Raw genomic sequence first — 13,094 nt, 5'->3', positions numbered from 1 at the left:
CACGCCGGGGGCGGCCGCGCCGCCGCTTCCGCGTGGGGGCCGCCGGCCCCGCCCCCCGGCGCGGCCCCGCCCCGCCCCGCCCCGCCCCGCCGCCCGCGCGGGTGCCCGCGCCCCGCGGCGCCCTGCGCCGCTCGGCCCCGGCGTGGCCCGTCGCGGCCGGCGGCGCCCCGCCGCGCCCCCCCGCAGACCCCGCCCCGGCCGGGCGCCGGCCCCCGGCGCTCGGCGCGGGGCCACGTGTGCGGGCGGGCGGGGAGGCGGCCCCGCGCCGCGCGTTTAAATGTCCCGCTCGGCGCGGGCCGCGCTGTGCGCAGGGACGGGAGCGGCCGCGCCGTGAGGCAGGAGGCGCCCAGCGGAGCCCGCCCGCGCCGCGCTCCCGCCCTGCCCCGCACCCTGCGCCCGCGCTCGGCCGGCAGCGCGCGCTCCCGCCCGTCCTCCGCCCGGGAAGGCGCCGGGGCCGGCGGGCTCGGCAGCGCGGGCGGGCGGGCGGCTGAGCGAGCGGGCGGGGAGCGGGGGCGGCGGCGGGGCCGGGGCTGCGGCCGGAGGCGCCCGGCCCTTGCCCGCGCCGCGCGCCCGCCCGCGGCCCTTTGTGGCGGAGGCGGCGGCGGCCTGCTCCTCCCGGCTGCGCTCGGCCGCCCTCGGCGCCCGCTCCCGCCCGCGCGGGCCCGAGCGCGGGCCGGCACCATGCGCCGCGAGAGGTGAGTGCCGCGGGCTGCGCGCCGCCGCCTAGGCCCGCGCCGCCGCCGGGGCCCCGCGGGCTGCCGCCCCGGCCGCCCCTCCATTTGCTCTCTCTCGGCAGCGACCACCCCGAGGAGAAGGCGCCCGCCAAGGGCGAAGCGGGCGCCGACGGTGCCGTGCGCGCCCGAAAGAGGAAAGCCGATGTGGCCACGGTGAGTGCGAGCCCGGCGACGCAAGATGGCTCACGGCGCGCCCGCGGGCCGGGGCCTGCCCCGCTGCCACCTCTCCGCCTCGCCCCCGGGGACGGGGACGGGCCGGGGTCCCTCGCCGCCTTTTGTTGAGTCCCGGTGGCCATGTGGTGCCCTGGGTGGGCAAGCGGTGGCCTGTCACGCGGGTGCCGTCGTCCCGCAGGGCCCGGGTGCCTGCTGCAGTTGGAATGGCGTGTTTTCCCCTAATCCGTAACTGTGATTTGAAATTATATCTCCCTTTCTGTAGTTCTTACAGGATCCGGATGAAGAAATTGCCAAAATAGAAACGAACAGAAAAAAGCAATATGAAAACCAGGTAACTGCTTTGCTTTTAGGTCATGCTAATATATAACCATATGCAACTTTATTATTATTTTACAGTGCTTCATTACTGTTGTGAGTACAGTAAAGCCGATGCACAGCTACCACGTGCTGTATAGCAATGGTTGAGGGGGCTGTCAACCATGGATGATGAAAAGCACAAAGCTCCTCAATTCATACAGCTTGCTTTGAAGTCTTTGCAAGAGACAAGGCCCATATTGGTCTAAAATGTTATGTTAATACTTCAGCATATCCAGCTCTCCTGGAATTGCAAGTGTTCAACCTACAAAGACCTTAATATGCATTTACCTCTACATGGAGAGACCCTGTATTGACTTCTCTAGAGACCTTTAAGAGTACGGTGATTTGCTTACATGCTGTACCTTGCAGGTCAAAGCGTGAGATGCTTAAGCATATAAACAGAATCATCTCTTGAGATGGACCTTTTTGCATCCATGCCTATACTTACGCTGGGAGAGGGGAAGGATCGTTCTTTCCTTCCACCTTCAGCTCTGTTCCCACTCACTAGTATTGCTGTCAGGCTGCCAGAAAACAAGAGGTTACTGATTAGAACTTAGAAGTTTATAATACTAGGTGCTGATGCTGTGGTGAAATGTTTGGCTCAGTCCCTCTAGAGAACAGAGGGATAATTTCTATAAAGTCACTTTGGCTGTGGAAATCTGGCCAGTCAGTGGAGGTTGGTAATGATCATCACCAGTTTCCTAAATAAGATACTTAGAATGATCTGAGTTATGAAGTCAAAACTAACTTTCATCTTGGTGTCCTCTTCATATTTTTCAGACGTGACATGCTATTGGTTACTGCATGATGCTTTCAGACATTGAGATGCCTACTCTAAATAAAATGGCAAGATTAGCCTACTTTCTGAAATAGGTTTATTCCCTTTCTTAGGGTATGAAGAAATACTGTGCACTTGTGTGTACACATGCATGCTCTGTCACTAGGACTTCAGCCAGTTAATGCACATGTGGGGTGATACTTAAACTGCAAAAGTCATGACCAGGGAATACAGGCAATACTCATTTGGTGTGCAAGGCTATGCATAATTGTGGCACATCTAACCAGAAGTGGCAGCTGGAAGTTCTAAGACTGAAGTGCTACCATAACAGATGGGCATCATTGTTTGGAATGGCCTCTGCTTGTTGCAACTGCGTATACTAGTTATCAGTCAACATATTAAGCAGGGCTCAAATGGTGAGCATTTAATGAGGGGATCTCTCCTTCCCTTCTGTCTTTCTTTTGTGCAGTATATTAAACTAATTTCTCACTTCTGACAAGGAAGAGCTGCCTGTCCTTCACCACAGTTCTCTCCTTCACCAAAGGATTCATTCTGTTTGAGCTAGGCAATGGCTTTTTGTGTGTGATTATTGCATAATAATAAGTATTGTTAAATCCTAACAGGGACCCAATTTTACCCTCCTTCAGAAAGATAATGGGAAGAAACTTGAAATATATTTTATGTACCTCCTTTCAGTGCTGAAGGTCACTGTAAAGACTTCCAATTCTGTGTTCGTGTTTTGTGTTACTGGCTTAGCAGCCATTAAATGTTACTTCATGAAGGATGGGCATATTAAAATCTAGATAATGTAGGCAGTAGGCATTTCAAAATGCAGATTTAGGAATTTTTCAACTTAAGTTTAGGATACTGGTGGGAATTAGGCCCTTGGCTTCTGCCTATAAACCCATAAAATGGGTACCTTTGTATCAGTCCATACATGGGGAAGATTTTTTGTCATAACAAAGTAGCCAGATTGTTACAGATCTGTTTAAAAAAGCTAACATTTGGCTGCACAGCAGCAGCTCTTCAGTCTATGGTGTGACACAAGCTATTCTCTGATATAAATTGCCATGGGCCACTAATGAGAATATGTTTACGGTTCCAGCAGCAGTATAGCAAGCTTGTATGATAGCCAGTGAGATAGTTATGCTGTTGTGGCACACTAATTCTAAAATGCAAGTAGCTATAAATCCAGTACAGCCTATACCACGTGACTTCTACATTAAATAAATTGTTTACTGACGCTAGTTTATACATGAGGCAAAATACCATAGTCACATCCCACTTTATAGCGTCTTCATACTCAATTCATTAGTTTGCTTCTGCTGAACATAAGGCATGAGTTCTTAATTAGGATGCCGTTACCCTTTATGTGATGAAAGTGTGGCTATATCATCAGGTTTGTGACAGCAGAATATTGCATAAATTCTGTGTTTGATTTTGGAGAACTGGCACTGCTGTAGTTCTGCTAGTAATTCTCATATTACTTCTGGCTGCTTTCTGTGGACTGATACACTTCCAAGGCTCCATGTAAAACAAAATTCATCTAACTAGATTATCGTAACCCATGTAATCTTGATACAAATAATGTGGCCCCCAAATCTAGAGTGGGGAATTGAAACTTGAAGTGGTAAGAAATTTTAAGATGAAACTGATCCACATTTTCAGATTAAAAATAAAGAAAGCAAGCTTTCAGGAAATAATTTTTACTAATTTCTCACTAGACACTTTTCCGGAATAATCTTACAATTGTCAAAATATTCCACCTGGCATTTTAAAAATATCATCTGAAAAGATTCTTTAACTATTCTAGGTTATGTTTGAAAGATCTAATTTAAAAAAAAAAAGAAAGTCTTCCAACAAGTGAACAATGTGAACTATATCAAAATTGAGAATTTGACTTTGCCCTAATGTGAGGAAGGACAGCATTCAAATTCTTTTAGAGATTAAAAGTACCAGAAGCTCCTATGCTGTTCAAAAAGAATTGGAACAACTTAATTATGTGAGTTGCTCTTCTATGAATATTACCTATTTGGTAATTCTAATCCTTTCTGATAGGGCAAAGAAATGCCCTGTATTTCAACCCATTGCCTCCTGTGAGTGAAGAATGGCTAAAATTGCTATTTCTGATGGATAAACTAAGAAGGCTGTAGTGTAATAGTTGATAGTGATGTCTGTCTATTCTGAGATGCTGCTTTTTTTTAGGGTGAGATGAACAGATATTTTCCCCCTCCTGCTTCTTTGACTTCAGTTTCTCTGCTGAAAATTCTCTGAAAATCCTCCTTCCCCTTGCCTTCCCAGGCCCCTGGATCTGCAGAAGCTTCTTCTGGTGGCTCTCAACTTGTGCCATGATGCACTGGTGTCTCAGTAGCTTGCGTTCTTGGTTTTAGCTGCTTCGTTGAAGGCTCTATCTGTAAAGAATAACTTGAATGGCCAAAACCTGCTTGGTTTTGTTTCTTGCTATATGCTTGAAGGGTGTCTAAAAGATCCATTTAAATAAATGTTTGATACATTTGTGAATGAGGGCATGCTTTAGAAGAACTGTTGAGGCATAAGAATTAAAACACACACACACACACACACACACACACACACACACACACACCCCTGAACTCCTGGATATTTTGTTTGGAGCTAAGGTGCTTGACTGTTCCCATGGAGTTTGGTCACCTACCTTCTGCTCTTCCTGGTGTTTCCTCTCTTTACGAGCCTTTGCATGTCCTCATTTTGTTTTTTCCTACATATGTATCTGGAATATGACTGTGGGTGTCGCTGAGCTTTCTTGTTGGGGTCCCTCTTCAGAGGTTTGCTTCTGAAGTAGGCCCAGGGCCATAGGATTTCCTCCAGTAGGCTGCAGAGATTTTCTGTTGCTTTTGTCACCTTTTGGCTGCAGGAGAGACTGCCGCTCCCAGCTGCAGGGTTGGCTCTGTGCGAGCCCGAAGGAAGTACTGCCTGATATTTCCTTCCCCTCCCCCCCTTACATTAAACTACCACTGAAAAAAGAAACAATTTAGCAGTCCTATTTCCATACAGTTACAAAGTGATGTCATGCAGTTTCTTGATATCTTTTGGTAGAGTCAATTGAATTTCTTGCTAAATATGCTTTAAAGATCAAGAATCTGATTGATATTTCCATTCCCTCAACCAAAATACATGCCAAAGCTATGGTGACCCCTCACTTAAGCTAGCTCAGGCCCCTCTCTACCTTCTTGGTAGCTTCTTGCTTTTGAAGTCCCTATGTATTTGTTCCAGTTCTTCCCCCCCCCCCCCCCAGCTAACATATGTACTTAACTCTTGTTGCTTATATTCGTTCCCCACTCTCCATGGTGAGATGCATTATCTAGGCCAAGACTGTGTTCTTGCTTCTTTTCAAAGCACTTAAGAGGATTCTGAGTCTTCATATGCATTTCCTTGTAAAAGATTGGGGGAAGAAATCTTTCTTAAATCAGACTGTCATTGTTGCTTCCCTGTGGTACTGAGAACTTCAAATTTGCTTTTAGAAGTTCCTGGTATAGTAGGCACCTTTAAATCAATACTGTATAATCTTCTGCTTTTCTCTTGGTTTGCTGATTAACTGATAAGCCAGTGCTTCTCAAAAGGCCGTTGGCAGCTGGGCCTGCCATGCAGTTTGGAGGACAAAGTGTGACTAAAGTCTGACTTGGAGGGAGGACAAAAATTAACCTAAAGCAATGCTGATGTGACACTTTTATTCAAACTTTCAGTTCATAAGGAATCTGTCATTCTTACAGGTAGAGATACTGTTCCTTCTTTTTCCCCTCCACCACCCAAATTAAATTGTGGTATGGTGAGATCACAAGAACAAATAAGTAGCTGTGGTAGATTTGCATGCAGAACTCCAAGAGGAAAAACTACCTATTTGTCTCAGTAACTCAAAGTACAAATCTGTCTTAAGTATGAGTAAACTGCGCAATGTGGTTTTTGTTTCTGAAGTTAGTGGTTTTTGTTTCTGAAGCCAGTGCTAGAGGGTAGCCATCTTGCTGGAAAGTGGTGTCATTTGTAATAAGGACAGCGCAAAAAACAGGTTTGGAAGCTTCTTCACCAGAGGTATTATTTCATGTAGAGCAATTTTACTTGTAAACATTTAATGATTCTTCTGACTTTTGTCTGCTTGTTTTACTCTCTCAAAGCACATTAGGAATCCTTGAGGATTTCTGTCTTGCCAATGCTGCAGAATAGATCAGTTTGCAACAAGATGGCTGACTTTGGTGTTAGATGGAGATGCCAAATTTTAATTAATTTGCATAGTCATGATGACAGGCATCTGTCTTTTATTTTACAGCAAAATTAAAAGGAATATTTTCCTGCAAAATAATAGGAAGTGTACACCAAGATCTTCTTTAGCCAAGTTAGCCAGGGTGAACAACCTTTAAAGAAAAGTAAACCTAAACTTGTGTTATAGTCTATGTAAAAGTAAAAGGATATGATAGATGAAGTGTTGGATGTCTAATGTTTGCAGACCTTGGTAAAGTTCTGTACATGAAATGATTGACATGATTCTTTAGTGGTATTTTCTTGACATGTCTTTGCTTTGTTCTGAAAACAATTGGATCATCTGAAGTGCTTTTTTTTGTTGTTGTTGTTTTCTCCACCTAAGCATTACAAGATGAACTGAGGTTTAAGAGAGAATTCTGTAAATCACTATTTTGCTGTGTCCATTGCCCAGGACACTTTGCATGGAACCAAGAATTCTAGGTATTTCATCTGCATATTCCTTGCCAGAAGTCCTGATCTTCTGTTTGTATAATCCTAATCATGGATTAGGATTTAAAGTTCCATCTGTTTATTCCTTACCTGAAGGCAAACAACTTGCTTTCATGCAAAATGTTTTTGGTGAAAACAAAATGCAACAATAGTGACAATAGAAGACTCCGACTTGGATATTTTCCTATGGAATGCATGAGGTCCTTCAAAAGCAGAACAGGGTGAAAGTTCTTTGCATTTAGTGACAAAATTTGCCAAATGTGAAAATAAGCAATTTGAACAGTTTGAAGAGGTAATCATAGCAGTTCAGTCATAGTTTCTTTCCAACTTCTGTATTCTATTTAAAGCTAAAATGATTATTTTAAAAAGGCACACTGTAAAATGTTGTCTTTCATTTAATAGCCATCTTGGAATAACGTTCACAAAAATCCCCATATGCTGATTCCTACTCCAGATAAAGATGATGATCCAGTTGGTGTTGATTACTCTCACTTTATTCATCTAAGTGTTGCTCCAACTAGAGCTTCACCACTACCAATTCTGGGGTAAGTGTGCCATTTTACTACTGCTTGTCTACCTTTCTTTTATGTGATAGTTTGAGACTAAATGCATTTGTCTATTTTAGCTGGGCAAACAGAGATGATGTATGGAAAAATATGATAAACAAAGAGGAGATGTATGTGAGAGATAAACTTTATATGCAAAGGCACCCTCTTCTGCAACCTAAAATGAGAACTATCCTTCTAGACTGGCTAATGGAGGTGAGCTTTTCTGTGCTTGTGAGTATTTCAAGTGTGCTTTTGTTGAAGTGTTCTAATAACTATCTGTCATGAATACATTTCATGATCTTTGTGTAATTGGTTTAGCACTAGACACTCGTCTTTGTCTTAATTTTATCAGTGAATGGCACCAAGTTAAAAAAAAAAATACATATAATGTTTTGATTTGTTGATGTACAAACTAACAGCATAATGTGATATTCATTTAGCTTGATAATGTATAATTATCAATTTGTCCGTGAAGCAGCACAATATAAGCATTTTAAGGTCATGTTGCAGATAAAAGCTGTACAAATGGTTATGAAAGTCATTGTAAAAAGGCATGGTGGCTTAGAGACCAGATGCATCTCATAACATCTCTAACACTGTTACTGGCATGTAGAATATACTTCACTCTATCTGTATGTGAGTATTTTTTGCTGTTTGGTTGACATGGTGGCATAGTCTCTGTTCTTAATTCTAAAGTAGTTGAGATAATTTTCTCTTTTGAGGTGCTGGAGTGATGCATGTTTTTGAAAACAAGGAACTGATGTTCTCATGTTAGAACATATGCTTGCATTTCCCAAAAGGGTTTTCACTCTGTTGATGATCTCTGTGTTCTGGGGAGTTACTGTAGTGGCAATTTTCTTGTGAGTCAAAGGAAACTGTTTAATTCCTGCTCTTAGTTAGCATGTTAGCTCTCAGTATCAATGAATCAGAAAGACAGTGTGAATTATATCTCTAGCTCTTGCATTTTTGAATAAATCTATGGCATCTATTTTTGACTCTCTCAAACTGTTCTTGTCCTTTGTAAGTTATCATTTCTTTGCAGGTTTGTGAAGTCTACAAGCTTCATAGAGAAACTTTTTATTTAGCGCAAGATTTCTTTGATCGATTCATGGCAACACAACAGAATGTTGTAAAAACACTATTGCAGCTTATTGGGATCTCTTCTTTATTCATAGCAGCAAAGCTTGAGGTAAGTATCTCCAGCTTTTACCTAAACATAAAAATGTGAATGGACAGACAGCACACTAGATCCATTTTGGCAGGCTTTATGGAGCTTGTTACTATGACTTTTGAGCTGGGAGACAAAAAAAAAAAAAAAAAAAAAAAAATCCTCCTGCCTTTTAGAAGTAGCTAAAATTAAGGACTACTTGACACCACAGTATATCTTTCTTAATCTTGAAAGAATTATTCTAACATTGAAAAGACTGAAGTTCTTAATTGCTGTTTTTAAATGAGTTTGACTGGCTGCTGTATGCAGAGACTACTTGTTGCATTTACACTCTCAGTGGAGTACCTACTGGATGATACAGTCGAAGAGCTATTCTTTATTTACTTGAACAAATCGAACTGTTAAAATACATAATGCTTTTTTAGTTCTTACTGTTTGCCTTTTAAGAGATACACAAATCTTCAACCTGTTCTTCTCAAGCACAAATTCTTATTTTGCTTCTAAATCACGAGGCTTCATTAGCGAGCTCTGTTTGTTTAAGGTGAAACTTGCATTTGCTGAGTAGTTGAGGCCAAACTGTCTCCTCATTGTTGAAAAGCAATTAAATTCTAATGATGGAGTTAGAGGAGCTCCGTCTGGTTTGTTTCCATTCCCTGCAGTATCTCTTAAGGCTAACCTTGGGCCAGCAATATTTCTCAACCTCTGTGTTAGCTGTAACCTTAATGTGAGAAATCTAGTACAGATAATGGCTGTGTTGATGCTACTAATGTCTTTTAACTACCCCTTGGAACATCTATAGTTAATTAGGTTTGGTCTGCTTCTCACAGGACCCGAGGTCATTATCTGCCAGGCTACAGCCTTGTAAAAATTGTTAGACTGTACAAGTATATGTGACCATTAGATCTACACTTGATCACAAGAAATAAAAGGCCTTTCCTTAGCATGTATAAAACAATCTTCATGTTAGTTAAGGTACCACTGCAGTAGCCCTGTAGTCAAGCATAATGCATGTTGTACTGATCCACTGGAAGTGAAAAGTGAAGGCTATGGACAGGAAAGTTGAACAATAAAACCTGTGTTCATCAAAGGCAGAGGAGGACACCATGATTTTTTTGTGTGTGTTTTTTTTTTTGTTTGTTTGTTTTCTTGTTGTTTAAATCTTGAAACACTGAAGGTGTGGGGTGTTTTTGTTTTAACACATGGAGCTAGTTACAACTTATTCCTCAGATGAAATACTTGATCTCCTATATTTCAGGAAATTTATCCACCAAAGTTGCACCAGTTTGCGTATGTTACAGATGGAGCTTGTACAGAAGATGAAATCCTCAGTATGGAATTGATCATTATGAAGGTAATATTTTGAAGTGGAATTAGTTGTACCTCTTTTAAAGTCCTGTACTACTTTATGCTCTGTAAAGCCAAGCATAATCAGACTAAAAGCAGAGAGCCTCAGTTAATCTTATATGCTAGTAAGAGGCACATTTCTCTTTCTAATTAGAAACCAGCGTTCTCTAGGTAACAAATGATTTAAAGCATCCATTAATACGTGCATATTGACAAAATGAATTGATTCTGCCACCCTATCAGTGGGAGGAAGCACAGGAGAGGATTGGATTTGTGTGTTCTAGAGATGTCTTGGCCAACTGGAAATACAGCTTCCTATCAAGAGTAAATGAAGTTGCATGGTCTAAGTTAAGAACTCTATTAACACTGAAGTCTTGTGCATATCTACTCTTTCAGGCTCTTAATTGGAACTTAAATCCACTGACAGTTGTATCATGGCTAAACATTTACATGCAAGTTGCCTATTTAAATGAGCTTTATGAGGTGCTGCTGCCACAATATCCACAGCAAATATTTGTACAAATAGCAGAGGTAGGACTGATTTCATCCTTAAAATGCTATTTCATCTGAAAAACTGTCATTTTGCAATAGACTTACTAAGCATGTGTTGCCTTGTAGCTCTTGGATCTCTGTGTGCTGGATATCGGCTGCTTGGAATATACATATGGAATACTTGCAGCTTCTGCTTTGTACCACTTCTCCTCATCTGAGTTGATGCAGAAAGTTTCAGGTAAGTATCATTGCCACTTACAAACAAGTCTAGTAACTGTCTTAATAATTCAGGCACATAAGCATACATCTTGTCTTCCAGGTTATGAATGGTGTGAGATAGAGGAATGTGTAAAGTGGATGGTTCCATTTGCAATGGCTATAAGGGAAGTAGGAAGCTCCAAACTCAAACACTTTAGAGGCATAGCTCCTGAAGACTTGCACAATATACAGACGCACATAAACAGCTTGGATTTGCTGGTATGTGTTTGGAAAACAAAGGCAAAAGCTGTCTGTAAAAACTTCTAACTCTTGTTTCTTCTTTGGTTAGAACATACAGTAAACTCAAGCAAAACATTATCAAATTAATACTGAGAGTGAGTGTATGCAAACAATATAAGGTTGCACCCCAGTTGCAAAATCCTTTGGGCAGAGACCTGACTTATACAGTATTTGGGATATAAAAAGGTGATCATGATTTAAGCCTCTGATCCCAAAGGACAAATAATTATTCCAGAAATGGGAAGTGTATTTCTGCCCTTTGGGATACCTCAAATATATGTTAGAACTGTCTCTGCAGGAAATACAGGTAATATAAGCTCTTGTCTGATCAAGAAGAGAAAATAGAGGCTAATCACTTGAGATTGATCATGAGGGGCTGCTGTGGAACAGTGGTGGTTGACAAAAAACTGAGCAACAGTGGTTTTTAAGATGAGAAACTTGCAGAGGATCAAAATCTTGTCCAACAGATTGTAGTTAGTCTAAGCTATTAGGCTTTTTTTTCTTCCCCCTATTTAGGTTACTTAACTGTAGTAAAAGTTAAACTTTTTGCAGTTCAATAGCTACTGAATTTTGCTGTCTTGAAGACACAAGTACCATAACACTGATAGTGAGATTCCAAAAGTTAATACTTTTCTCCTAGGGCTTGTATTCACTAACTTTTTGTACTGTATGATTGATATTTTTTAGTTACTATGAAGGAAATTAGATATAGATATGCATTTCCATATTAGTAGCCTATTGGGTTATGAGACACTGAATTATATTGATCTGTTGCATTGATATACCAAAGTAAGGATTCCCTTTTTTTTTTTTTTTTCTCTTCTCTCTCCTGTGCTTTCAGGACAAAGCTCAAGCAAAACAAGCCATATTGGCTGAGCAAAATAGGACTTCACCTTTCCCCAGCGGTGTCCTTACACCACCACAAAGTAGTAAGAAACAGTCTGCTGGACTAAAACCAATATGACTATAGAAAATGTTGACAGACAATTTTGCTGAAGTGCCTGTTCTGCTGGTTCTAACTCCTGCTCCATTATGGAAATGCTGCCGGTGAAGTTCATAAGCTTTTATAGAATCTGAAAAGGAAACCTTGCCTTTTTTGTGACAGAAGAATTTTTCTATATGAAATATTTTTATTGAACATTAAAGTATTTTAAATAAATGGATCAAGTACACCAGCCACTTAAAAGAACACCGAAGAGTGCTCCAAATGCTGCTAAGGAGGGTGATGCTTGATGTGACCAACTGTTCAGAAAAAGGGCTTGAAGTTTAGATTAGTTACTGTGCCTGTCTGTCCTTTGGAAATCTGGAGTCATTCTGTTCCCTTCTGACAAATGGGCATAAAAGTGCTGTGGAAGACTACATTTCAAAGCCTCTTTTTCAAATGGTTGGCTTACAACTTGATGCCTTTTTAAAAATTCTTTATTGTAAATGCTGCTATGTCTCTGTATATCCATTTTTAATAAAAATGCTGTCTAAGACAGCTGGTTTTATGTATATTCCTATTTTTTGTTTAGTTGTGGTCAGCTAAGCTTTTTCAAGTTGTGATTCCTAATAGTGTTGGAATTGGGGCAGAGGATGCAGTAGCTATCACTTTTTATTTATTTATTTACCATTACTGGCTTACCAGTGAAAGCTTCCTGTCTGGGTACTAAAATAAAATTATGATGTTGTGCTAATTGGACTTCCTGTTTGTTCCAGCTGCAGATGCCTGGGAAGGGGGACAGGTATAGTGGAATCTTTCCACAACACACTTTCTAATAATTGTTGTATGGGGAATTTCTTGAATCAGATTGTTTGGAAAGTCATGCTTGATAGCAAGAAGTGGTCAAGAAGGAAGAAACCTAGCTTTTCTTAAGAAATACTCATTTAAACTTTTGGATTTTGGCATATTCTTTGACAACTAGTCCCATCCTGTGCAAAATTGGTGTCTGGAACATCATGTGCCTTTTAATCTGCTGTCTTTTGGGAAATGTGGTCATTCTTGACCTTTGCAGCACCTGAGGATATGCAGTAAGACTGGGAAGTCATGGTTCTGAAGAAAAGGGAAATAAAGAAATAGATGTAAAAACAGTTGCTTGTTTCTGTCATGATATTCACTTTGAAGGACCATCAACAACACTGAAAATGCTTGTGAGACTTCAAGGATTCATCATGTGCTTCTGTAGTTTACTTAGATGCTGGAACACTTATATTTCGGGAAACTCCTGCTCTGTTGGTTAATGTCTGTAAGCATTAGTTTCCAGCAAGGCATCCTTTCCTTAATTTATTTATTTTTATTA

The 13,094-nt window shown here is 41.5% G+C and overlaps 1 protein-coding gene across 2 annotated transcripts; it reads left to right on the top strand.

Moving 5' to 3' along the window:
• The first annotated feature begins 630 nt into the window (after window positions 1–630).
• Window positions 631–12,885, top strand: CCNE1 (cyclin E1). Of its 2 annotated transcripts, XM_067302521.1 has the most exons (11): window positions 631–695; window positions 797–887; window positions 1,171–1,239; window positions 7,168–7,310; window positions 7,391–7,526; window positions 8,356–8,502; window positions 9,737–9,832; window positions 10,222–10,356; window positions 10,444–10,555; window positions 10,637–10,794; window positions 11,657–12,885. In XM_067302521.1, exons 1-11 carry the CDS (start codon window positions 682–684, stop codon window positions 11,777–11,779), a joined length of 1,224 nt encoding a protein of 407 aa, XP_067158622.1. In that variant the 5' UTR covers window positions 631–681; the 3' UTR covers window positions 11,780–12,885. The 2 variants fall into 2 exon arrangements, with proteins under 2 accessions (XP_067158622.1, XP_067158623.1); XM_067302522.1 differs by lacking the exon at window positions 10,222–10,356.
• Window positions 12,886–13,094: the final 209 nt, after the last annotated feature.

Source organism: Apteryx mantelli, chromosome 10, assembly GCF_036417845.1.
Source record: "Apteryx mantelli isolate bAptMan1 chromosome 10, bAptMan1.hap1, whole genome shotgun sequence".
NCBI lineage: Eukaryota > Metazoa > Chordata > Aves > Apterygiformes > Apterygidae > Apteryx > Apteryx mantelli.
This window is presented reverse-complemented; position numbering and strand designations above follow the sequence as displayed.

Coding starts and splice junctions, on each gene's coding strand:
- CCNE1 (XM_067302521.1), top strand. Junction 7,311..7,390: donor TCACCACTACCAATTCTGGG/GTAAGTGTGCCA, acceptor TGTCTATTTTAG/CTGGGCAAACAGAGATGATG. Junction 10,795..11,656: donor TAAACAGCTTGGATTTGCTG/GTATGTGTTTGG, acceptor CTGTGCTTTCAG/GACAAAGCTCAAGCAAAACA.